This window comes from Podarcis vaucheri (assembly GCF_965113315.1).
Source record: "Podarcis vaucheri genome assembly, chromosome: Z".
NCBI lineage: Eukaryota > Metazoa > Chordata > Lepidosauria > Squamata > Lacertidae > Podarcis > Podarcis vaucheri.
The window spans coordinates 34,710,918-34,737,603 of NC_138758.1; the positions used below are offsets into that span (position 1 = coordinate 34,710,918).

Genomic DNA, 26,686 nt, shown 5'->3' on the forward strand with positions numbered 1-26,686 from the left:
CTGTTCTCACAGATGCCTGTGGAAACCCCCCCAAGTTGGACCCAAGTGCAAGAGCCCCCTCTCTCAGCCTGTGGATCTCAGCAGCTGGTCCTCAGAAGCATCGCTGCCTCAGACTGTGGAGGCAGAGCATAGCCATTGTGGTTTGCAGCCAGCAATAGCCCTCTCCTCCTCCATGTGTCTCCACCTCTCTTAAATCCATCTGGGTTGGTGGCCACTACTGCCTCCAGTGGGAGAGAGTTCCATAGCTTAACTTTGCACTACGTGAAGAAGGACCTCATTTCATTTGTTTGGAATCTTCCAAGGTGAGATTTAAAAAGCAATAATAAAAAAATATATGTTAAAAGTAGTCTCCCACAAATATCAAAATAACTTTCATCATCATCATCATCATCAAATTCGCTTCTGGCCACAGCCAACACCATTGGAGCATCCAGGAACAAAGTCACTGTGGACCTGACATTTCAGAGTGACTCCTAAGAGGGGGAATACCAACCAGAATATCAGGTTCCTTACTAGTCAGAGGCACTCCTTATCTCCTCTGGATTAAGTTTTAGTTTGCTCAGGCTATCAATGGCTTCTAGCCACAATGGCTACACTCTGGCACCATGGCTGGAGGCAATGATGGTTCTCAATACCAGTTGCTGGAGGCTACTAGAGGATGGGTCCTGCTTGCAGGCTTTGCACTGGGGCATCTGGTCGGCCACTGTAAGAACAGGATGCTGGACTAGGTGGGCCATGGGCCTGATTCAGCAGGCTCTTCTTAGCTTCTTAAAGGTCAAGGGATCCCTGACCATAAGGTCCAGTTGTGGCCGACTCTGGGGTTGTGGCGCTCATCTCGCTTTATTGGCCGAGGGAGCCGGCATACAGCTTCCGGGTCATGTGGCCATCATGACTAAGCCGCTTCTGGCAAACCAGAGCAGCACACGGAAACGCCTTTTACCTTCCCACCATAGCGGTACCTATTTATCTACTTGCACTTTGACGTGCTTTTGAACTGCTAGGTTGGCAGGAGCAGGGACCAAACAATAGGAGCTCACTCCATCACGGGGATTCGAATCGCTGACCTTCTGATCAGCAAGTCCTAGGCTTTGTGGTTTAACCCACAGCGCCACCCGCGTCCCTCTCTTAGCTTCTTACTTGGAGCTATATCCTCCAGCCCGGCACCTTTGCCCATCCTGAAATCCCAGGATGGGTTGAGGACATCAGAAAGGGAGAGAGAGAGTGTTCTGCAGCCAGCCCTTGACAAACCCGCACAGTGCTCCTCAGAGAGAAAGAGACGCTTGGGCGGAGTTCGCAGCAACAGATTCCTGCCAGACATTTTCTCTCCAGAGGCGGCTGCAAACCGGGGGCGGGGAGGGTGGGGGAGATTGTTCAGGAGGTCAACCCCAAAACACAGCTGAATCATTCAGAGAAAGCACCCAGCCCTGTCATTGGGCCATTTATAGCCTTCTGAAAAAAGCAAAAAACAAATGCATGAAACCAAGTATTATGCAGCTGGGTTGCCAGATTATCTATCAAGCTAAAGAGACTTTGCTTGTCTTAAAGTGATTGTTCCTAAGAGGCTCCCATTTGCAGATGTTTCAGGCCATGTTTTCTGCATTGTAGGGGGCTGGACTACATGACCCGTTGGGTCCCCTTGCAACCCTTTTATTCTATGATTCTACAACTCTAACCAGCCTTAACCAGAATGGCCCAGGTTTGGTTGAGGCTGGTGGGAGTCATAGTGCAAAACATCTGAAGGGTGCCAGGTTGGTGCTAGGCTGCATTTGAGAAATATATCTCTTGCCTCCACATACAAAGAGCCTGGCTGTTGGATCAGACCAGTGGTCCACCTTGTCTAGCTTCCTGCCCTCACAGAGGCCAATTAGGTGCCCCAATGGGAAGCATCCTCTAGCAGGCGTTGAGAGCGATAGCACTCTCCAGTTGTTGTTCCACATGATTTGGTATTCAGAGGTAGACTGCCTCTGGAGATGGAGGTTCTGCTAAGAAAGCTTTTAAAAGAAAAGGTTTGCTGCTGTTCTCACAGTGACCAGCCAGTTGCTTAAAGGGGGAGCTTTCACAAGCAGGCCCTAAGCACAGCAGCGCTGGAGAGACCACAGAATTGGCGCTAGCCTGCTTAGAATTTTGCACCAAATCAAATAATCCAATGGAGCATGCAGAAATAAAGCCGAGGAGCACCATCTTTTCCCTTAGCAGAGGCCAGCCAAACGCCTCCAGCAAGATCACAAGCCTGACTATGATCCCTGATTGTTTGCTCCCTGATTGTTTGCCCCTGGCACCAATGGGTCATCGGAGATAGAGTGCCTCTGAAGATGAAGGCTTTCCTACAGCCATCTGGTTGTATAAAACAGGAATCTAGGAACTGGATACAGATAAAAAAACAAGGACTGATCTTATAGGTCAGCAAAAGCCTTTGCCATGAGGGTGCCTACTCTGAATAGGGGTGGTTGCAGGGCTTGGAAATGCACAAACTCACCTACCAGAGGAACATAGGGTGCCTTCATTATCTTTTGCATGGTGGCTGAATCCTGCCAGCTGGCCATCATATTAGCATTGACCAAAGAAAGGTTGATAACTGTGTGACCTGGGCTTTGAACCCCTCCCTTGCCACTCCCCCCCCCCCGCGTATAGCTGCATTATCCCTTTTCCAATAACAACCTTCCAGAAAAGTTCCTTGGGGATTTGTAGCAAATTTGTCACGTCCTGCTGAATATAATCTGTTATTGGGCAGTTTGGAAGTAATGAGAAATCTATCCCCTGGAGCCCATGGACCGGGAATTAAACAATGCCACTCTGTTAAATTCAGTAAAATTCCAGAGATCCTCTAATAATGAATTCAAATGTTGTTTTTACCCCCTACTCTGGTGTATTGAAATAAAATGAAGACACTCCCCCACCCTCAGTATTTTAATAACCTAAAGTACCGTACTTTCTCTGTCATTTAGTAATCTCCTGCCCAATCCAGCCACAAAAAAGCCAGATGTTAATACTAGTTCCATGGAAACTGCAAACCAGTTCTGATGAGGATGGAGCATAGTTTTTCTTCCCTCTTTCATAACACTAGAACTCATGGACATCCAATGAACCTGAATACAGTCATACCTCGAGTTGAATGCTCTTCGGGTTGAGCGTGTTCAAGTTGCTCTCCGCGGCAACCTGGAAGTAACGGAGCGCGTTACTTCTGGGTTTTGCCACTCATGCATGCGCAGATGCTCAAAATGATGTCACGCGCATGCGCGGAAGCAGCGAAACACGACCCGCGCACGCACTGTCTCATCTTACGTTCCGTTCAGGATGCAAACGGGGCTCTGGAACGGATCCCGTTCGCATCCTGATGTACCACTGTATTGGAAGATTCAGCATGGATTAAAGAAAGGACTTCTGCACACAGTGCATCGTTAGACTGTGGAACTCCCTTTCACAGGAGGCAACAATGGCCGCCCACTTGGATGTCTTTAAAAGAAGCTTGGACACATTAATAGAAGAGAGAGCTATCAATGCATATTAGGCACAATGGCTCTGCTCTACCTCCAGAGTTGGAGGCAGCAAGGCTCCCAAATACCAGTTGCTGGAAACTGCAGGAGGGGAGAGCGCTCTTGTGCTTGAATCTGGTTGGCCTCATCCAGCAGGGCTCTTATGTTCATACATACAATAGTTGATCGCTTCAGGTGTTCTGTTTGTTCTTCCAAAAGACAGGTTAAATTCCTCATTGTTTCCTTCCTTCCTTTTTTAAATAATAAAAAACCCAACAAATTACCTTAAACCTTGCATAATTGCTTATTTCTATTGCACTAGGGCATGGTTTGGAGAATTCCCTGGCATGGAAAGTGCAAGAGTGATAATTATGGTTCTAATGGCGATAGCAGGCAGGTAATTATTGAACAAAGCTCTCAGTCAGTGAGACACATAGCCCTTCTCCTGATCTCCTCCTTCTGCCAGGAAGAGGAGTATTTAAGAAGATTATTCTCCAAAGAAATGGTGGGACAGTTTAATTCTAGTTCAGCTGAAGCTGAAACTCCCCCTGCCAAAAAAAAAAAAGGGGGGGAATAAAGACCCCACTAGGCTGGCAAGGAAGACTTGCTGTACTTCTCTGCAAAACATGCCCCCCCTCCACTTTCAAAGATTTCTGAAGCCACATCTCTGAAAGAAAAGCTCTCTAAAACTTTCCACTAAAATATTTATGCCGCTCTTTGCTGTAAAGGAGTAAAAAAGATTTCTCGTGGCAAAGTCCAACCAGCGTAGCGGAACAGGAAGGGCTGGGGGTTGTAATCGGTTCTGGAAGGGTGAGCAGCAAACTTGCATACTGAAGAGAGCTGTTGGGAGGACAAAGATCGATGCATGGGAGATTCCGATTGGACAGTGGCTTTGACTGACAAACTTCTTCTGCATCCACATGACAGTTTATTCTGTTTCCCTAACTGTTAATTTCCGCATTATATCTGAACTCCCGTGGGATGTAAAGCCACTTCTGGGAAAATACGCAGTATAGTGCGACGTTTAGCACTGACTTATCTTTTTTTAAATAGAAGCAAATAATATGGAAACGAGCGCCGGACCTGCGCTATATTTGAGCTTTCACATGGTGCAAAAACCACTTCCGAACCTAGTAGAGAGTATAGCTCATTTTTTCATGTTATTTGCATCTGGGAAAGAGAAATCCATTTGGACTAACACGGAAATGTACAATAAACGTGCTCTGTTTTCTGCAGTATTTCTAGAACAGGCTTATATGTTTTGTGAAAGTTCAAATACAGAGATTATTTTAGGGCAGGGGTGGGGGACATTCTTTTTCAGTCTAGGGGCTGCATTCCCTTCTGGGCAACTTTCTGGGGGCCACGTGCCAAGGGTGTGCAGGGCCATAGACAGAAGTGACACACACATTTCTCTATCCCCTATCCAGGCAAGCAAGAAGCGTTATCAGAATTGAAGGACACATCCCAGCTAGTCAAAAACAGTCAAGGAGGCTATGAAGAAGGACCAGTGAGGGGTGTGTCCTGGGGAGAGTTCCAAGGGCTGGAGAGAGTGGCCGGGAGGGCGGCATTCAGTCCATAGGTCTGAGGTTCTACGTCCCTCCCTTGTGTGATTGGTAACGATAACATTTCGCCCTACAACTTTAACCCACTGCTACCCGAGTTAAAATGTACCAGGTGCACAAAACCAGTTTTGTTTTTGCTCCAACTCAAGATGACTCTTCCGTTTGAGTTGTGGCACCTCCCTGTTTTGGAAGCCGTGTTGTGGATCTGGCTGCTGTATTCTCTCTCTGATGTTTTATAGCCTCATCTAAAATACAGCACGACCTGAAAAACAAAAACACAAAAAAGGTTTTTGTCAGAGTGTGCTATGCGGCAAGTGCGATTTACTGGAAGGTGGAAGAATCTGTTTTTCCAGGGTGCTTCTCTGCTGTCTTATAACCTGTTTTATGTTTTCTTAAGAAAGCAGGCGGGCTGGCTCATACAGAGATGGCCTCATTAACCTCGTGATTTAGGGGGTCGGAAGCAGAACGTGTTCTTCATCCTGGCAAAAGCCTGTGCGCTGCTTCTTTCCCATTTGTTTTCCGCTTTCTTGATGCTTGCAGCTTGTTAAAAAGAAGTAGGCACTTGCTATGCATACAGTGGTTCCCCAACAGATTTAATTCACTGCTAGGTGAAACCTTCCCCATTATGCTACTGTGGAATTGGCCTCCAACTAGAGGCAGTGATGGCCACCAACTTGGGCAGCTTCAAAGGAGGATTCCACAGTTCATAACACTATCAGTGGCTTCTAGGTACGATGGCTGCATTCTACTTCAGCTGTTGGTGGCAGGATACCACTGAATGCCAGCTGCTGGGAATTGTAAGTGGTCTTACTTGTGAGCTTTGCATTGGGTCATCTGCATGGCCACTGGGAGAACACCATTCTGGACTAGATGGAATCCCTCTGGAAGAGCCAGGCACTTCTTAGATTTGGATACCAGTTACTGGGAATCCCTTGTGGAGAGTTCTATTTCACTCAGGTCCTTCTTGCAAGCTTCCCAGAGGACGCTAGACTAGATCCAGGGCTAGACTGGGGGGACAGGATGCTAGAGTAGATCCAGCAAGACTTTTAAGTTCTTATATGTTTCTCCACAGTGGTAATATTTACAATCTTTGGCAGTGAACCCAGCCTTGGTTAAAAATCAATCAAACAAACAAAACATACCTGCAAAAAATGTGATCAAAGGGGTCCATAACTGACCTCTAGCCAAAATGAAATGGGATGGAATTAGTAGCTTAGCCCATCCCTAAGACAAACCTTCTGTGTGACTCCGTTCTGAGCATTGCTAACATGGGCAAGCCCAGAACAGTGACTCAAACAGAGACAGGCAGACTCTTCTGCTGCAGGGCAGGCAGTCAAGTCTCCCAAGTCTCTGCAGAGTGACAAAGTGACCCAGTGTTTCAGAAATACCTCCCTGTGGAATTACCCAGCTGAAAAAAAGCAAGAAGCCTCTTCTGTGGATTGAATGTTCTGGGCAGGCTGCAGCCTTTAATCGCTTTATTTGTTTCTCTCACCCCACACCCTGCCCAGCTACAACACACCAGCTGTTCTCTCACTGCACACATTCTGCGAATTACTTGATCTAGTTTGTTTGCCATGATCTGTTTTGCACTCTGGTCTTGCTTCAGGGTGTTTAGGAAAAAACCCGGCATGTCATCGACAGTGCTGTTTTAGATGGCGAATGAGTCCTTTTGGGGTGCATAAAACAATAACCTTGCTGGAATGGTGAGAGACAGAAGCAGGGTACCTTCTGCCTCCCTGTTAATGGAAAGCAGCTTTCCCATTTCAATGGAGCCATCTTGGCCTTGAGGAGGGCAGAGTGCTGCTCTTGTTCTCAGGTCCTGCTTGAAGGTTTCCTATTGGGGCATCTGGTTAGCCATTGTGAGAACAGGATGTTAGACTGGATGGGCCTATGCTGTATTCTGCAGGGCCTTTCTTAGCCATGGAATGGAGCATCCTTGTTGAGATGCAGTCTATCTCTGAATACTAGTTGTTGGGGAGCAACAGCGATTGCACTCAGACTCTGCTTGCAGGCTTCAAATTGGGGCATCTGGCTGGCCAGATATAGTTGGGGAGCATTATGAAACTTTGGAACATATTCATTAATTGTGTTTGTGTTCTGCCAAAATGCCTAGTGCTCTGCAGTTGGGGTGGTCTCAATTTATCTCCCCCACAATCCATGGAAGTCCTTTAAGGGGAGAGCGATCAGCCTACTCAAGACCACCCACTGAACTTCATGGCTTAGAAGGGATTGGAACCCAGAACTGCTGCGGTGGGAGGTATGAGTTTTTAAATGTTGTGTGATGCACCACACGGGCTTGGGTTAGTTGCCCCGGATCCCAGTTCCTGCAATAAACCAATTGTGAATTGTTTCACTGCTGCCCTAAATGCTTAATCCACTGTAGGAAAAACGATAATAATGAAAAAAATAATAAGCATGTTTTCCTGTACTCTCCCCCCCCCCACCAAGAGATTAAATTTGCTTAAATTCCCCTTTACAGGAATGACCAGATGCAGGTCTGTAAATCTTAAGAGCTATCTAGGCGATATAACTGAAGTATCTGCCCTGCCATGGGCCCCTGTGCTTCTATCACAAATAATTTAATAAAGTGTAAAAATGAAGGGTAATAAAAATTTAGCAGCATGGAAACCTCACTCCCACCCCCTCAAGCAGAGTCCTCATTTCCAAAACTGCTTTGGCTAATTTCCTCTCGGCCAACGACGGAAACCAGCTGCTGTTGTCAGTCTGATAATATCGGGGGTGATCTAAGCCCTGCTTAGGTTTAATACAGTATACTAATTTGTAGTCCTGGATGGCGAGTTAAACATTTCTCTCTGTCTCCCCCCTCTCCCCCCCAAAAAAAATCCCATGGGCAACTATTTTCTCTTCAATGGATACTGAAATCTTACCTCTCCATTTTGAATTGAGGAACTGGATTCCTGTTATTCTGACATATACTGATCTAGATCAGAATCTCCTCGGCCAATGTGAGAATAACTGGAACATGATTTATCCTTGGATTCCACACTTTTCCTAATTGCATGATATCCTTTTTGCCTTTTTTTTTTTAAAAAAAAGAAAGTTCCCTTCCCAAAATGCGTATTTCAGAACTAGCATCCTCTCAGAGATGCATCTATTGAGATATAGGGTTTTATCCCAACAAATTTAAACTCATCGTAGACCCGTTGAACTTAATGAACCTAAGTTAGTCATGCCCATCAGTTTTCGTTGGTCCACTAATATTGGATTCTAAATACTTAAATGCACATTTTGTGATCAGTGGTGTCTTTGATGAATGCAAATCTAGCAATTAATTTTTGTGTAGATTTAAAGTATATATATGCTTTCGTAGATTTTCACGGGTACAGGAATGCAGGTTTTGGTGTCTTCGGGTGTCTTCCCGTGTAAGAGTCGGGGTGTCTGGGCGACGTTTCGACGAGGTCTCACTCGTCATCTTCAGGCTGGTGCTTTCGGCTTCTTGTTACTGGAACAGAGCAGAATCTGGTGTTTGAGTTTCTATAAATACTGTTGAGGGGTGTGGTGTATAGCCTCCAACGTTCTGGGCAGAGAGGAAGTTCCTAGATTAGTGTGCCTTTTCTTCTTTTGTTCCTTAATTACTTGAGGGATATCTTGAGTGATTTCATGAGTGATATTCTGAATACCACTGGGTGGGTCATTAAGTGTAGATTAGTTGCTAAAGCTTTCGTGTCTTGACCTCTTGAGCTTGTGAAGAGTTTTTCTGAGAAGATGGCTGTGCTGCATTTAGTTGTGCTCTGGCTTGGCTTCGTGTATAGGGGCGAGCTGTGATTTTGTGCCTTGTGCCAGCCAGATCTGTGTAGGGATTGCAGGGGGGTGCAGCATCCGGAGGTGCCACTATAGTTTGGCTACTGGATGGAGTCTGTAATATGTCTGTGGAGAGGGTCTGGGTTTGGGTCTGGTGTGGTTGATTGGTGACGGCGTTCTGTGTGCCTCTGGTTCTGGTGTCGGTTTTTGTGGGGAGGGCTAATTTCCAGATGTCTGGCAGGCGGGACGTGTCGTCACGCTTGTTCATGTTGTGAGGGTGTTTCTCTATCTCGATGGCTTCCATGATTATTCTCTTGTGGTGATGTTCCATGTTAGCCCTCCCCACAAAAACCGACACCAGAACCAGAGGCACACAGAACGCCGTCACCAATCAACCACACCAGACCCAAACCCAGACCCTCTCCACAGACATATTACAGACTCCATCCAGTAGCCAAACTATAGTGGCACCTCCGGATGCTGCACCCCCCTGCAATCCCTACACAGATCTGGCTGGCACAAGGCACAAAATCACAGCTCGCCCCTATACACGAAGCCAAGCCAGAGCACAACTAAATGCAGCACAGCCATCTTCTCAGAAAAACTCTTCACAAGCTCAAGAGGTCAAGACACGAAAGCTTTAGCAACTAATCTACACTTAATGACCCACCCAGTGGTATTCAGAATATCACTCATGAAATCACTCAAGATATCCCTCAAGTAATTAAGGAACAAAAGAAGAAAAGGCACACTAATCTAGGAACTTCCTCTCTGCCCAGAACGTTGGAGGCTATACACCACACCCCTCAACAGTATTTATAGAAACTCAAACACCAGATTCTGCTCTGTTCCAGTAACAAGAAGCCGAAAGCACCAGCCTGAAGATGACGAGTGAGACCTCGTCGAAACGTCGCCCAGACACCCCGACTCTTACACGGGAAGACACCCGAAGACACCAAAACCTGCATTCCTGTACCCGTGAAAATCTACGAAAGCAAATATCTCACCTCTACGGGGAGGAAACCTTCCAGCTGACAAGAACCTACGAGAAACTAGAAATCCGAAGAGCCACCATCTTATGTGATCTCCTGTTCCTACGCAACTGCCGAGACAACAACTTAACTCCCACATGCTTCCAACTTAAATTCCACTCTAAAACCCCAGCTACCGAAAGGATCCTGAAACGAACTGAACTATCCCTAATCAGAAACGAAATACATAAGAAAAGATACCTACTAAACCAAACCAACAAAGATCTGCTCACTCTTCACCTCAAACTATGCAACAAAATCCACCCTGCACTCTGGGACAAATGCAAACAACTAGCCGTCTGGAGAGCTGAAACTGAGACCTCACATAAGACAGACAGACACACCAACAAACTCTACAAACTAGAAAAACGCCAGAAGCCCAGCCACCCTCCACAACAACCCATGAAACAAACAGTACATAACATATCAGACAGGATCCTCACCCCAACTGAAACCAAAGTACTCTCCAAAGGTTTCAACTTTGCAGTCGCCCCGAGACGCATCCCCACGGAAAACATCATATGCGGAGTCGAAGCTAGCCTGACCAAAATCGACCCAGATGAAGCCAATAAAATCAGACTTGAAGTCACCAACATCCTCTGCTCCAGCAAACCACCCAGAAGCAATTTACACAAAGAAGAACAGAAAGCACTCACCAACCTAAGGAAAGACAACAACATAATCATTCTCCCAGCAGACAAAGGCAACGCCACTGTTGTGATGAACACATCGGACTACCAAGCAAAACTATCAAATCTACTCCAAGACCCTACCTACCAACCTATAAAAACAGATCCCACCACCTATCTGGAAAAAACCACCAAATCCAAAATAAAAGCCTCTCCTATCAGTGAAGAAATCCAGCTAAGAATCATCCCCAGAGAAAAATCATCCAGATGCCCCAAACTCTACGGTCTCCCCAAGATACACAAAGAAGGAACACCACTCAGACCAATAGTCAGCTCCATAGGCTCACCTCTACAAAATCTCGCTAAATTTCTCGCTAAGCAACTTCAGCCCTATGCAGAATCCATCGCTTCACACGTTACTAACTCCTTCCAGTTCATAGAAACAATAAAGAAGCAATACCTACATCCCGATGACCTTCTTGTGAGCTTCGATGTTGTATCTCTCTTCACTCAAGTACCCATTAATGAAGCCTTGACAGCCATCCAAAACAAATACAATCCCCCCAAATACATCCTGGACCTGACCAACCACTGCCTAACCAACACGTACTTCATCCACAATGGACAAAGATACAAACAGATAGAAGGAGCACCTATGGGATCACCCCTCTCACCGGTCATCGCAAATTTGTACATGGAACACTTTGAAACCAATGCTTTAGACAAGTCAGAACACAAACCCAAACTTTGGCTCAGATATGTTGACGACACCTTTGTAATTTGGCCACACGGGAAAGAAAAACTAGATAGCTTCCTCACACATCTCAACAGCCTACACCCCAAAATACAATTCACTATGGAAATAGAAGACAACAACCAACTCCCCTTTCTTGACGTCCTAATCTACAAAAAACCTGATGGCTCCCTAGGACACACTATCTACCGGAAAAAAACACACACCAACCGCTACTTACATGCACAATCACACCACCACCCTGCACAAATAAACTCCGTAGCCAAGACTCTCATCTCCAGAACCAAACGCCTGGCTGACAAAGACCACTTGACAACTGAGTTACAGAATCTCTCAAATGTGTTAATCGCCAATGGATACCAGAAAAACAGGGTTACGAAGCTAATCCAAAAAGAAACACCCCCCAAAAACCAAGACACAGAAGAAAACAATGGCATGGCCCTCCTTCCTTATATCAAGGGCACTACAGACAAAATTAGCAAAATCCTCCATAAACACAATATCAAAACAGCCTTCTGCACCAACCAAAAAATAGCCAATATCCTCAGAAACCCAAAAGACAAAATCCAGCTGGAAAACCAAGGGGTCTATGAAATACCCTGCAAAGTCTGCCCAGCCACGTACATTGGACAAACAAACAGACGAATAAATGCACGTATCGCAGAACACAAGAATGCCGTCAAAAAAGAAGAAAAAACTTCCTCTCTTTTCCAACACATGAAAGAAACAGGACACGAAATTAATTTTGCAGATTCCAAATTGCTCTTTAACATGGAACATCACCACAAGAGAATAATCATGGAAGCCATCGAGATAGAGAAACACCCTCACAACATGAACAAGCGTGACGACACGTCCCACCTGCCAGACATCTGGAAATTAGCCCTCCCCACAAAAACCGACACCAGAACCAGAGGCACACAGAACGCCGTCACCAATCAACCACACCAGACCCAAACCCAGACCCTCTCCACAGACATATTACAGACTCCATCCAGTAGCCAAACTATAGTGGCACCTCCGGATGCTGCACCCCCCTGCAATCCCTACACAGATCTGGCTGGCACAAGGCACAAAATCACAGCTCGCCCCTATACACGAAGCCAAGCCAGAGCACAACTAAATGCAGCACAGCCATCTTCTCAGAAAAACTCTTCACAAGCTCAAGAGGTCAAGACACGAAAGCTTTAGCAACTAATCTACACTTAATGACCCACCCAGTGGTATTCAGAATATCACTCATGAAATCACTCAAGATATCCCTCAAGTAATTAAGGAACAAAAGAAGAAAAGGCACACTAATCTAGGAACTTCCTCTCTGCCCAGAACGTTGGAGGCTATACACCACACCCCTCAACAGTATTTATAGAAACTCAAACACCAGATTCTGCTCTGTTCCAGTAACAAGAAGCCGAAAGCACCAGCCTGAAGATGACGAGTGAGACCTCGTCGAAACGTCGCCCAGACACCCCGACTCTTACACGGGAAGACACCCGAAGACACCAAAACCTGCAAAGTATATATATATATATATATATATATATATATATATATATATATATCAGATGAACGTGGAAATGGAATGGATTTGCAAATGCTCACAAGGATCTAATCATCCATTTAGCAGTAGTGGCTAGGCTGGAACTTGTCCAGTACTGGAGATATTATTCCCTTGTACTCTAAAGGGATGGTGGAACAAGGTATGGCTGCTGGCGGTTGTGGGAAAAGTTACAGAACATAACAGGCAGCTTAGAGGGCTTAAATCCAAAACACAATTCTCAGTTATTTGCTCTCCATTTGTCATATTGGTTTTGCGACAGCAGGGAGCACCCCCACCCCCTGCAGATCTCTATTGTCTATTGTGGACTCATGTTATACCTATACACTTTTGGCCTTTGGATTAAAAATCTAAAAAATATATTTCTTGGCAAACCAGATTGCTGTATATACATCTTTTTCGTGATTGTTTGGGTCCTCTCTTTCTGTGCATTTACAAGTGGCACCTAAGTTCGTAGTCAAACCTTTGTTGTGTGCGTCTTGTTATATATTTTATATCCAACTGAAAAACGTCAATATAAATAAATTGAATAGTCAATATAAATATTCAATATAAATAAATTCCACATGGGGAATTGACATGGATTGGGAATAACGATTTGGACATCACAAAAACATCTCTAGTTTGGACATCATTTTAAAAAACACCCAGTATTTGGTTGGTGGGTTAGTTAATGCCAGTTTTGGGTTGGGAGGAGGAGCGGGGGTCTGTTTTCAGTTATCCCTGCTCTAGTGTAAAGCCCAGTCATCCCAAGCCAAATGATTGAATAACTTTTGGGAAGCGCTCCCCGCCTACCTCCAATCTCTGAGGTGTTTTAACGTCATTGCCAAGAAGAAGTTGCCATTTGATTCTTGGACCATTCCATTTTTCGTCTCATGCCAGCGGGCATAATATAAACCGTGTGCAGTTCAGGTGAGGGGGTCATCTTATGCTTTTCCAAATGTTATGAAACAGGAGAAGTCCAGGTGTTCTTGCTAAGATGTTTTTGTTTCCCCAAGAACTGCTTGGCCTTGCGGAGCTCTGGTGATGGATGTTTCCTGGGGTACCTCTTGGCTCTGCTGATCTGCTTTTCAGCACACTATGAGGGCTGGGTTGACAGCTGTGTGTATTGGGACAGGCAAATCTACCTATATGGGTGGCCAGTGTGAGAACAGGATACAGGTCTAGATGGGGCCCCCTTTGGCCTGGTCCAGCAGGCTCTTCTTCTGGAGGTCTACTGTGAGAACTGAACTTCCACACCCAGGAGCAGTCTACCTCTGAATTCAAGATGGCTCTCCTTATGTTCATTTCAGTTTCTTCCTTGCTCTTTCTTTGACTCCCTTCCATCTGTAACCCTCCAACACTCCCATCTTTGAATACCTTAAAGTTCTACAGGAGGGTGAGGGTCGCCTCCCCCTAACTTTCAGTGCTGCCCCTTTGAGGCACTTTTATAAAGGTGCTCAGCTTGGCCATTTCCCTATTTAGCTTTCCCAGCGATTAAAGGCATTGCTCTTCCCTGAAGCGTTTATTAGCACGGTGCTGAACTGTGTCCAGACAGGACTTCTGGGAGTTGCTCTTTGATCTCCCTTTCTATTTTGTGTTGGTTTTTGAAATGGAAATTGTCTGGCTTTTAAAAAGGAATTGTTTGCAAGAGAGAGTGTGTGAGAGGGAACTGTTCTGGATTAGGCCAAAGGCCCGTCTAGTCCAGCCTCCAGGTCTCACAGTGAGCAACCAGATTCCCAAATGAGATACCTACAAGCAAGACCTGATCTCAACAGCAGCTCTCCCCATGTTCCAGAAACTAGTATTTGGAGGCATTCACTGCTTCCAGGGGTGGAGGGACAGTACCAACATTGTGGATGGTAACCACTGATCACTTCTCTGCCATTAATTTATTTAATGCCTTTATGAAGCTGTACAAGTCAAGCACAGCCAACGTGTTGCCCTCTGAATGTTTAGAACTTGCAGCTCCCATCAGCCCCAGCCTTAAGTGATGCCTATGTGCCAAACCGTGGGACGCAGGTGGCGCTTTGGGTTAAACCACAGAGCCTAGGACTTGCCGATCAGAAGGTCGGTGGTTCGAATCCCCGCGATGGGGTGAGCTCCCGTTGCTCGGTCCCAGCTCCTGCTAACCTAGCAGTTCAAAAGCATGTCAAAGTGCAAATAGATAAATAGGTACCGCTCTGGCGGGAAGGTAAACGGCATTTCCGTGCGCTGCTCTGGTTTTGCCAGAAGCGGCTTAGTCATGCTGGCCACATGACCCAGAAGCTGTACACTGGCTCCCTTGGCCAATAAAGCGAGATGAGCGCCGCAACCCCAGAGTCGGTCATGACTGGACCTAATGGTCAGGGGTCCCTTTACCTTTACCTATGTGCCAAACCATTTGGGAACAGGCTGCTGGTTGGGAAAAGGGTCAGCCTTCTGTACATACTCAGAGGCACTTACCTTAGGTATCTATCTGTCTCTCTGTGTGTGTTTTTATAAACGGCAAATGCATAGAAGAAGGAAGAAGGAGTCGTGCCAAACAAGCAGGGGGGCCGGGGGGGGCAGTGAGGCTGCAAGACCAAATAATCCCTTCTGTGTCTAAATTCTATTATACCACTGAAAGCAATGTAGAAGGTGCAATATTTAGTAAGAACGAGACCTAGCACCTCTCATGCATGGGGAAGTGTTTTCTGAGCATTCTCTTATTTCCAACCTCCCACTTCTTCCCTTTTTCCTCCATGCACACTTTTAAGTTGGCTTTTTCACCAGGAAGGCCTCTGGAAGGGTGGGGGCGGGGCGGGGGGGGGAGAGAAGCACAGGTTCAGCTTCTTCAAGATGAGATAATAGCCTAGGGGAACCCAGGGGACTCGCTGGAGCAGGATGCAAAAAGGCACATTGCAGGGCGGAGGGTGGGAGCTCTGCCTTTCATCCTGGTAGCCTTGTGTTGCTGCTCAGTGCCTTTTTCTGTGTCATCTGGAAATCGAATCTTGCTCTGCATAGTAAAGCAGGATGTATCTGGGAGGTGGGATGTGTCGCCTGCTCTTCTACTTCTGGATCAATCTCCATCCCAGTGCTTTGATAGTCCCAGTGCCTGAGGCAGAGTCTGTGCTTCCTCTCCTGCACTGGAAACAGAGAAAGGGTCTGATGCTAAGTCAAACCTTTCCTCCTGCTAGCTCTATATTATCTACAATGATTGGCAGTGGCTCTTTAGCATTTTAGGCAAGGGCCATTGGGGGGTTAAACTTGGGACCTTCTGCATACCAAGCAGGTGCCCTGCCACTGAGTTATGACCCTTCTTCTAAACTAAGATCCCAGCCCTCATTGTTCTAAATAATAATAATAAACCCTATCTTATACTGAGTCAGCCCACTGGTCCACAGATGGAGGCAGAAAAACTTCTGAATACCAGTTTCTGGAAACTGTAGGAGGGGAGAGTGATGTGGACTCAGAGCACATCTGTCAGGGGCTAGCAGCCATCAATAGCCCCCTCCTCAGTGGATTTGTCTCATTCTCTTTTAAAGCCATCTAGGTTGGTGGCCATTACTTCCTGCTGCAGGAGTGAGTTCCATAGTTCAACCTGGTGTTGCATGAAGAAGTCCTTTCTTTTATCTGTTTGGAATCTTCAAACATTCAGCTTCATTGCATGTCCACCAGTTCCAGTGTTACAGGGATGTAGGGAGGAGACCTTGACAAGTGTGGTCAAAGAAGGATGGCTGGTGGCAATTATTTTAATTCTTAAATATGGAATTAGAAAGACACCAGCGTGGATTTGTGTCCAGGTTACCCTAGCTCAGTATTGGGCAACAGCTTTGCCCTTACCGGGTCCAATGAACAAAGCATTTCCTGTGATGCTGATGGTCAAGATCTAGGCATACGTGCATTTAAGTGTAGTTGGGTTCTCTGAATTAGGTTGGCTGGGAATAGAAAGGTGGAGGAGGGCAACATCATAGTCTGGTGTGCCAACCATGACCATCCCTGAACAAAAGTAGCCTGGTTGCAGTTAAGCCCACATGGTCACCTTCAGGTTTGACTACTGCAATGTGGCGTGTGTGGGACTGCCTTTGAAGGCTATCCTGAAACTATACGCCAACAGCACGATCCTTTCCTTAGTGGGTCTGACGAGAAAAGCATTGTTCGTGATGCTCCTGTTCAAAAACTGGGCCTGTAGAACTGGATTCTGCAAGCTAGGTTGGCTGAAAGTGGAGAGATTGTGCCTGATCCTGATAGAACCGAAGTGCCCACGGCATGTTGCTGTTAAACAGTTTCAGTCCAGAGTCACACCTGTTGGCTGCCCAATTCCACCACAATAACCCTCCTGCGCCACTTGCGACTGTGGCCTGAACTTTGTTTCACCTCTCATTCCTAACCCACACAGCCTTGACTGGTTGCTGTCAGTGAAGCGTGAGCTGGCTTAAACATGCCAGGGGCAATGATGATGGTGATTAAGATCTGGGTTGGGTTGGTGGAAATTCTGACACGAGAAAAACCTTCTTTGTTCTCAGCTTCTTCAGGCCAAAGGAGGAGATTTTGTTTTTGAGGCTCTTCTGCAGGAAGAAAGTGGAGTCAGCTACAAGTATATGGGCCTTGGGCTGACATGGAAAAACCTAGTGCCCTCCAAATATTCTGCAGCACAGCTCCCACCTTCTTCGGCTTCCAACAGAGGCCCCACCAGGTTGAGGGGATGGCTATCCTGAATTATGGACACTGGGCACTGGGGGGGTGTCTGTGGAAGAAGGCAAAATTGGGTGCATTCAATCCAGGCTGTGTATAGAAAATAGAGCCAAAACAATTAATAGCGTACGACAGGCCCTGCTGCATCAGACCAATGGCCCACGTATTCCAGCACCCTGTTTTCTGGAGTTTTGGAGTACATTGTCAGCAACATGCTGATGATACCCAGCTCCACTTCTCCTTTGCATCTCCCTAGGTGTGGCAGTGGATGTGCTGGACCATTGTCATGCTTCAGTGATGGATTGGATGAGAGCCAGTAAACTGAAGCCCAATCCAGATAAGACTGAGGCACCTTTAGTGGCTGGATCCATAGACTCAATGGATGGGAGGTTGCCTGCTTTTGATGGGGTTACACAACCACTGAAGGAGCGGGTATGTAGCTTGTGGGCCCTTCTGGATCAATTGCTGTCACTTGAGGCTCAGGTGGCCTCAGTGGTACAGAGTGCCTTCCATCAGCTTTGGCTGGTGGCCCAACTGCACCCCTGTTTGGAAAGGGATAGCCTAACGTCCTTCATCTATGCTCTGGGAACCTCTAGATTAGATTACTGCAAAGTGTTATCCATAGGGCTGCCTCTGAAGATGGTGCAGAAACTAGCTGGTGCAGAATTCGATGGCCGGGTTCCTCGCTTGGGGAAGACTGTTTGAACATATAAGACTGATCCTGGCCCGGATGCACTGGCTACCAATTAGTTTCCAGGCCCAATTCTAACTGCTGGGTTTGACCCATAAAGCTTTAAAAGGCTCAGGGCTGCAATACTCCCTATATGAGGCTCAAGGACTGTGTCTCCCCATATGAACCAACCTCGGCCTTCTGATAATCACCTGAGGCAATTCTTTGTGTGCTTCCTCCATGAGAGGTCCGGAGGGTGACAACAGGAGTGCGGGCATTTTCTGAAGTCGCTCCCTGCTTGTGGAATGCTCTCCCCAGGGATATTCCTCTGGCACCTTCATCACATATCTTTAGGCACCAGGTGAAAATGTTTCTCTTTAACCAGGCCTTTGGCGAATTAACATTCAATCTGCATTTTTGTGGGAGAGGAGCTATTGGTTTGTTTTCAAAATGTATTTTATGTCCTCGTTTTGTGTTTTTAGGTTGTGCACTGCCCTGTGATCTTCAGGTGAAGGGCAGTATACAAATAATAATAATAATAATATATCTGTAATACCTCCTTTGCAGGGGGTTGGACTAGATGATCCTTGGGGGTATCTTTTAGCTTGATTCTATTATCATGTGCATGGCAGGGACCCCCATCACACTGGAGGCCCTTGTGTGCTTGATGGCAACTTCCATCCCAGTCCTTTCCGGCTCCTTCCCCCACCCCCCCAATTGTGCCAGCTGCTCCCTTTTCCCTTTCTTCTTTTTGTAGCAAGGCATACATGGATGGGCTCCCACCAGAGAGATTTTCTTTGGCTCAGCGAGTCCGCGGCTTGTGCCTGCAGCGAGATAAGCAGCCGGCTGTACATCACCGTCAGAAAGCGCCGAGCAGAGTTACGCTCCGCATCCGTCACCGGCTTTTATCTCGGAGAGGCAAAAGCTGCCGCATCTCCAGTCCCCGTATCTGAGTGCTGGAGCCGGGCCATTTGGCGTCTGCATCGATGCCCCTTCACAGCACAGTTTGATCGGGCTGGTATACTTCCTTCGTATGCGGCACCCGCCCTTGGTGCAATTCCACAAGGACCTGCCTGTTCCGAAAGCCTCGGCACCCGAGGCTCTTGATCCACAGCCAGCACCTCTGTGAAATCCCGACCCGTCCATTAGGGCAGTCCCCTGATGTGCCATTTTCCTCCGGTTTCCTGTGCTCTTTCATTACATTCCCCCCCCTTGGAAGGCCTCTGACACCCCCGTTAAAAGCAATTAGGATAATGGAGCCATTGGAACCTTGGCGTTCTCTACACATGGCTCAGAGGCCGTTCATTTATCATGCCTTCACCAGCTTGAGCAGATTTATCAGACAATGTCTTTCCCTTGACTAGCTCCCCAGGAAAAATGGTGATGGAAACCAGCTCTCTCTACTTCATCTCCAACCGCAGGAGAACCTATTTTAAAAATGCAGACTGAGGGATACTGGATGGTGAAAAGTGACAAGAAAATGACTATAATTTCAAAAGATTCATATGTTGCCTTTTCCCTACTTCAGTTGGTTTGGAGGAGGGCTGCAGCTCAGTAGGTAGAGCATCTGCTTTGCATTCAGAGGTTCCAGGTTCAGTCCCCAATGGCATCTCCAGGTCGGGCTGTGGAAGTCCCTTGCCCTAAACCTTGGAGAGCCACTGCTGCCATGAGTGTAGACAGTACTGTTATATACTGTACATCAATCAATAACCAGCAGAGAAGGCAGGAAAAAAACAGAGCACATTAAAACACAGTATAATGCACTGAACTAGATAGACTAAGGATTTTCTTTTTTGCTTGAGGTGAACTGGCTTCACTTACGGTAAATATCTCAGTTGTGTTTTGCTGCCTGTGGAGTTCCTTAACTCTTTTATCACCCTCCTCCCTCCTGTACTGCTGAGGTTCAGTTGCAGCCTTTGTTCAGCTATACACTTTTTCTTAGAATCATAGAATTGTAGAGTTGGAAAGGATCATCTAGCACAACCCTCTGTAATAAAGGGATTTTAACTAAAGCATCCATGGCAGATGGCCATCCTCTTTTTGAGGCTAAACTTACACAACTCCTTAAACAGTTATTCATAAGGCTTGGTTTCCAGACCTTTTATAATCTTCCTCGCCCTCCTCTGTACACATTCCAGCTTGTTATTTATCCTTAAATTGTGGTACCCAGAATTGGATACTGTATTCCAGGTGTGGTCTGACCAAGGCAGAATAGAGAAGTATTGTTGAAATTGGCCTTCTTAAAGGCCAGAGAGCATGTTTGACTACACTCAGCTTTCCCTTTCCTTGATATCATGAAACCCAGCAGGACACGATCACTTCCTCCCAAGTTTCTCAGTACTTCCACTTTGTCAATTAATTTCTTCCTGTTGGTGAAGACCAGGTCCAAGATAGATGACCCCCTTGTTGCTTCTTCCACCTTCTGGGAAATGAAATTGGCTAGTGAGGCAATGGAAGAATTGGTTGGACCTTACATTTTTGGCAGAGTTTGTGTTCCAATACATACTGGGGATAATTAAAGTCTCTACTATATCTATCCTTTTTCAGTGTTTGGTAATCTGCTCTAAGATGGCATCATCCAAGTCTGTAGTCTGGTTTGGAGGTCTATAGCAGACAGTAAGGTCACTGCTGTTTCCCTCTCCTACAATTTTTACCCAAGTACTCAATCTACATTCCATGCTCCTCGTCCTTTCCTGTTTGGCCTATTCCTTTGGAATATGTTATACCTATCAATTTCTACATTCCAGTCCTGAGTCTCATCCCACCAGGTTTCAGTATTGCTTATTATGTTGTATTTGCCATCATGTATTAATACTTAATGTATTGATACATGTATACTTAATACATACTTAAGGTGTTCCCCCTGCCCCGGAAGTTGTGGTTCCCTGTTATCCATTGTGCATAACAGAACTTGCTCCCCATTGCCTTGGAACCGAAGTCTCTCCTGTGGTTTTAAGCGCTTAGCTTTGGAGCAGACAGAACTCCTCCTTGTGGTTCTTCCCATTCACCTTCTCCAGAGGGACCCTGGAAGCCCATCTGCAGTGGCCGACTCAACTCCTTTCACTCTGATTGGCTCCCGTCACCGCAAAGGTTGAGAAGAGTCAGTGGTTAAATATCTCCCCATTCATGCTGACTGGGCAGGATGCTGGAGGCAAGGACCCTGCTGCAGAATTAGTAATGGGTTTTGATCCCCCAGTAACCCTGGACCACCACACCACAGAGTCCAACCCTCTAACCATTGGCAGCATCCATAGGAATGGTCCCGGGCTCATTTTGCGACCATTGCTGGCTCATGTCCCAGAGCTATGTTGAAGCAGACTCCTACGCGTCAATGGCATTTGCTTGCTTGCTGCTCCTTTGGCCAAAGTTTGGGGAGGCTTGCTGCATACACATGTGGTTTGCAGAGAGTAGGAGGCACAGCAGCAGCTCACATCCAGGTCTATGAACCAAGAGCCAGCCTAAGTCTCAAGGCTCTGTGTCATTATGGTCACAAGCTAAACCATTCATTTTTTAAAATGGGAGGTTTAAAGGGAAGCCAGCTATGTATGTGTTGGGAATTCGAGACAGGCTGTGATGCTGAAATGCCAAGCGCCAGGAAGGAAATTCTACCTGGTCAAGAAAACCAGCTGTAACTCTCTATCCTCTGCAGAATTGCACTTGTGTGGAAGGAACAGTCTGCTGCCTATGAAAGGCCCGACCACAGAAAACAAGTTAACTCATTTGGAGAGGGAGCGTGGTGTAGCAGATAGAGTGCTGTGCTTGGAACAGGGAGGTCGGAGTTCAAATGCCTGCTCTGCCATGAGACTTGCTGAGAGTCATTGGGCCAGTAGCTCTATCACTTCACAGGGTGATATAGCATACCTACCTCGCATGGTTGTTGTGGGGATGAAATGAGGAGGATAAGAAGATCAGGGCATGCTGCCTTGACTTCCTTGAAGGATCCACCCGGGTTGGTGGTTACAACTGCCTCTTGTGGGAGCGAATTCCAAAGCTGTGTGTTGTGTGAATAAGTACTCTGTGTGTCCTGAATCTTCAGTTCAGCTTTGTTCAATGTCCTCTATTGAGTTCCAACATTCTGAGAGATGGAGGGAGGAAAGCTTGTCTCCGTCCACTTTCTCCATGCTATGCATAATGTTCTATCTTTCTTGCCTTTTCTCCAAACTAAAAAATTCTGAACACTGCAGCATTTCTTTATAGGGGAGTTGCTCCATTTTGGTTGCCCTTTTATGAACCTTTTCCAGCTCTACAAATGTCCTGTTTGAGATAAGATGGCCAGAACTGTACATGGTACTCCCAGTTCAGTTGCATCATAATTTGCATGGAGGAATTATAATGGAACAGCAGTGTGGGCATTTTCAGTTGGGGCGGGGGAAGGGTGTTCTCTGCCCCTGGTCCCCAGTCAGCAATCAAGACCATCTGATCACAAAACAGCCTGGAAGCACAGAACAGAGTTTCAACCTGTACCTGAAAGTTGGCCAAGGTGATATTTTAATCCTAGGCAGAAACTAGCTGTGTGTGGGAGAGGATTCTCAGTAGGGCAATTTCACAGCAAGTGGGAGCAGAAATTCCTGCAGTCCGTCTGGGGTCGGGAATGGAAAGCATGCAAGCGAATCCATTCAGCATTTGCATGTAAATCATTACCGTATTTGTTTATGTTGTTTTTGGCGCTTCCCTTCCATTCAAATACACTGAAATTAATTACATATGAAATTAATTACGTAAGCTTTGGCCACAGCAGCTAGCAAGACAAATAATAAATTTAGCAGAAGCCGAACTGTAGCAGAATAGAAACAGCACTCATTGCGGCTGATGCTGGATGGGACAGAAATGACTGCCTCCTTATTTATTATTAATTTGTAAAAATATTTACATACTGCTGTATCATAAGGCTATATCACAAAGGTCTACAACAATATAAAAACATAAAAGCAAACAAGAAAATCATAACAAGCTAAAATATCCCTACTTGTCCATTCATGAAATTTGGAAAACTTCATTTACCTTGCTGGATGTGTGCAACTGTTGTGAGTGGAGGAGCCTCAGTGGTCTGAAACCGGAGCCCCATGCAGAAAGTCCCTCTTTATGTTGAGGTGTAATAATAATAATAATAATAATAATAATAATAATAATAATAATAATGTATTATTTGTACCCTGCCCATCTGGCTGCGTCCCCCCCAGCCACTCTGGGCGGCTTCCAACAAAACACTAAAATACAATAACCTAAACAGGGCTGCTTTAAGATGTCTTCTGAATGTCAGGTAGTTGTTTTTCTCTTTGACATCTGATGGGAGGGCGTTCCACAGGGCGGGTGCCACTACCGAGAAGGGCCTCTGCCTGGTGCCCTGTAGCTTTGCTTCTCGCAATGAAGGAACTGCCAGAAGGCCCTCAGCACTGGACTTCAGGGTCCGGGCAGAACAATGGGGGTGGAGACGCTCCTTCAGGCATATTGGGCCAAGGTCGTTTAGGGCTTTAAAGGTGTACACCTGAACAAATCAACAATGTATCCTGCACACATCCATCCTGCAAAGCAGAGCACCTTCCATTGGCTCTGCTTCAGCAGGCCAGCTCCATCTGGCTTCCTCTCCCTCACCTGTCAGCATGAGGGCAGCCACCCCACCAGACTGCCTCAGCAGGAGAAATAGGAGCAGAATGATTCAGTCCATCAGCTTTGCTGGAGACTCGGCTCCATCAACTGTGCCAGCTGGTCATTATAGGAGCAACTGTTTAGAAATTGCTGCCTGCGTTTTAGATTTCCTCTTCCCTCCCTGTCCCTTTAACCTTGTGTATCATATTCTTTTAGATTGTTAGCTTGTGGGTAGAGATTGTCTTGGTTTCACTGATTGTATGTAAGCTGCTTTGTGAGCCTTTTTGGCTGAAGAGTGGGGTACAAATGCTCTAAATAAATCTCACCCCCCCAACCTGACAATGGCAATCTCTTTTTCCCTGTGGTCACTTAGGGGCTCTTCTATGAGGGGTCTTTGCAGACTCCCCACCCAGCACCCCGATCTCCCCCATCACCTTGTGCGAGTTGGTCATCCATTTATTGTAAGTGAGACCCTTTCTTTTGCTTGATTTCAGCACATTAAAACGTTTTTGGGTGCTTCTTGCAGGGCCCCAGGAGAGAGCGAGAGGGATGCTGTCTTGCAAAATGGTCACACTCTATCAGTCCATTACTGCCCTTGTCAGAGAGGCAGCCTCCCACTTTCTAGGAAAAAAGAGGGATTGCATTAGCTCTCAGAAGTGATCTGGATGCTTGGCTGAGCTTTGACCGTGTGCCAAGCCTTTGGGGAGCTGCCCCACAGTCCATCCCCGCTCTGCCGGTTCCTTTTCTTATATATGAAAAAGAAGAAGATGATACATTCAGCTGACCTAAAAATAAAATAATACAACACTTCTGGCCATCCTCATCTCAGTTAGGAATATTGTAGAGCTGGAAAAAGCCGATAGAAAAGGAAAATGCTTCACCAACAAGGACATGCTAATGTTTGGTTTTTGAATCCCTCCACATTATTATTATTATTTTAATTGGCACATACAACAGAGGAAAAGAGAAAATCAATAATAAGAATAAAAAATAAAACAAACCCCTTTATTGCTAGCTGACATTAACACAGGGGTCAGCAAACTTTTTCAGCAGGGGGCCGGTCCACTGCCCCTCAGACCTTGTGGGGGGCCAGACTATATTTTGGGGAGGGGGGTAATGAACGAATTCCTATGCTTCACAAGAGATGCATTTTAAATAAATCACACATTCTACTCATGTAAAAACAGCAGGCAGGACCCACAGATAACCCAGTCATGCATTTTAAATAAAAGGACACATTCTACTCATGTAAAAGCATGCTGATTCCTGGACCGTCCGCGGGCCGGATTTAGAAGGCGATTGGGCCAAATCCGGCCCCCAGGCCTTAGTTTGCCTACTCATGCATTAACACTATGACTAGCCCACAAATCCTGCCGCCTGGCTGGAATGCGTCTTTAAATTGTGGTAGTGGCTCTTGCTTCCTCAGGATAAAAAAATGTTTCTTACTCTTGGTTTAGGTGTTGTGGGGGCAAGGTGGTTTGTGTGCATGGGAATGCTTTTTGTGTGCTTTATTGCATTTGATTGATTTAGTTGTACAGTCAAACCTCGGTTCCCAAAAGGCTGTGTTTAGGAACGCTTCAGCTCCTGAACGCTGAAAACCTGGAAGTAAATGCTCCAGTTGTCGAATGTTTTTCGGAAGCCAAACATCCGATGTGGCTTGGCTTCTGCTTGAGTGCAGGAAGCTCTTGCAACCAATTGGAAGCCGTGCCTCGATTGTTGAACGTTTTGGAATGGCTTCCAGAACAGATTATGTTTGACAACCGAGGTTTGACTGTATAGATTTCTTTTGCTGTACAGTCATACCTCTGGTTGAAGTAGCTTCAGGTTAACCATTTTCGGGTTGCGCTCCGCGGTGACCTGGAAGTAACGGAGTGCGTTACTTACGGGTTTCGCCGCTCATGCATGCTCAGATGCTCAAAATGACATCACAAGCATGCACAGATACGGGTTGCGTTCACTTCAGGATGCGAACGAGGCTCTGGAATGGATCCCGTTCCCATCCAGAGGTACCACTGTACAGGCATTCCCACACTCACACATGTTCTACTTACACACATAAACAGAATCATACCAGGAAATGGCAAGAGAGAGCTGGAGAGTCCTCATGGCTAGCAAAGAGTCCCTCCCCTGAGGCCGAAAAGGACATCAGTGAGGGTGGAGGAAGCCCCAAAGGGACTGGAGGCACAGGGCTTTGTTTATATTGCTTAGCCTCCCTGCCTAGCATCTGATGCAGGCAGTAACACAGCAGCAGCAGCAGCAGCAGCAGACACTTTCCTCTGTGTCCTCCAGCCAACCCCAGAGCTTCAACTTTACTTGAAGAGAGAGCTGTGTGAAGAGAGAGCAGGAGAGAGAGTTGAGGAGCAGGGGAAAATAGTGATTTAGAGACTTTTTGGAGGGTGCTCCCCACTTTACGTGATGTCACTGATGTGCACAGGGGCCCTGAACGTAACCCCTGCATAAGTCGGGGGATGTCTATATTTTGATTCATGCTGGAGAATGTTTTGGTGTAAAAAAAGAGCAATGATCAAATCCTTAAACAGCAATGTTTTTTGTTTTTTTGTTTTTGCTGCAAGCCAAAATAAAAAGAAGTGCCATAATTCAGATCTGTAGCTTCTTAACAAGCACACACACGAGTGGGAAAATTGTTGTGGCCAAGAGTATGTACTGTGAGCTCAAGTCAGCTGTTTCCGCTTCCGTAGATGCATTAAGAAGCAAGGGAATCTCTGTTGCTCACAATCCTCAGTGGGGAGGTGGCAATCATGGGATAGCTGTGAAGCTGTACGTGAACTGTACTAACATGACTAGTGTAAATCTGTTTCAGTGCATTTTCCTTTGTGAACCAGGTAAATATCTACCGCAATGAAATGACCCTTGAATTCTTTCTTCCCTTCTCTTGGCTAAAGTTCCTCTGCTTGAAGAACATCCGGACGTTTCTCAAAGTGTGCCATGACAAATTTGGCCTGCGGAACAGCGAGCTGTTTGACCCTTTTGATCTCTTCGATGTGCGGGATTTTGGCAAGGTAAGA

General features: G+C 46.2%; 1 protein-coding gene across 3 annotated transcripts in view; it reads left to right on the forward strand.

The window, feature by feature from the left end:
- Positions 1 to 26,686, forward strand: part of VAV2 (vav guanine nucleotide exchange factor 2) — a 155,586-nt gene that overhangs the window by 15,973 nt on the left and 112,927 nt on the right. For all 3 annotated transcript variants that reach the window (XM_082207911.1, XM_082207909.1, XM_082207910.1), the window contains exon 2: positions 26,564 to 26,680. In XM_082207911.1, coding sequence (XP_082064037.1) covers positions 26,564 to 26,680 — 117 coding nt within the window. The remainder of the gene's footprint in view (positions 1 to 26,563; positions 26,681 to 26,686) is intronic.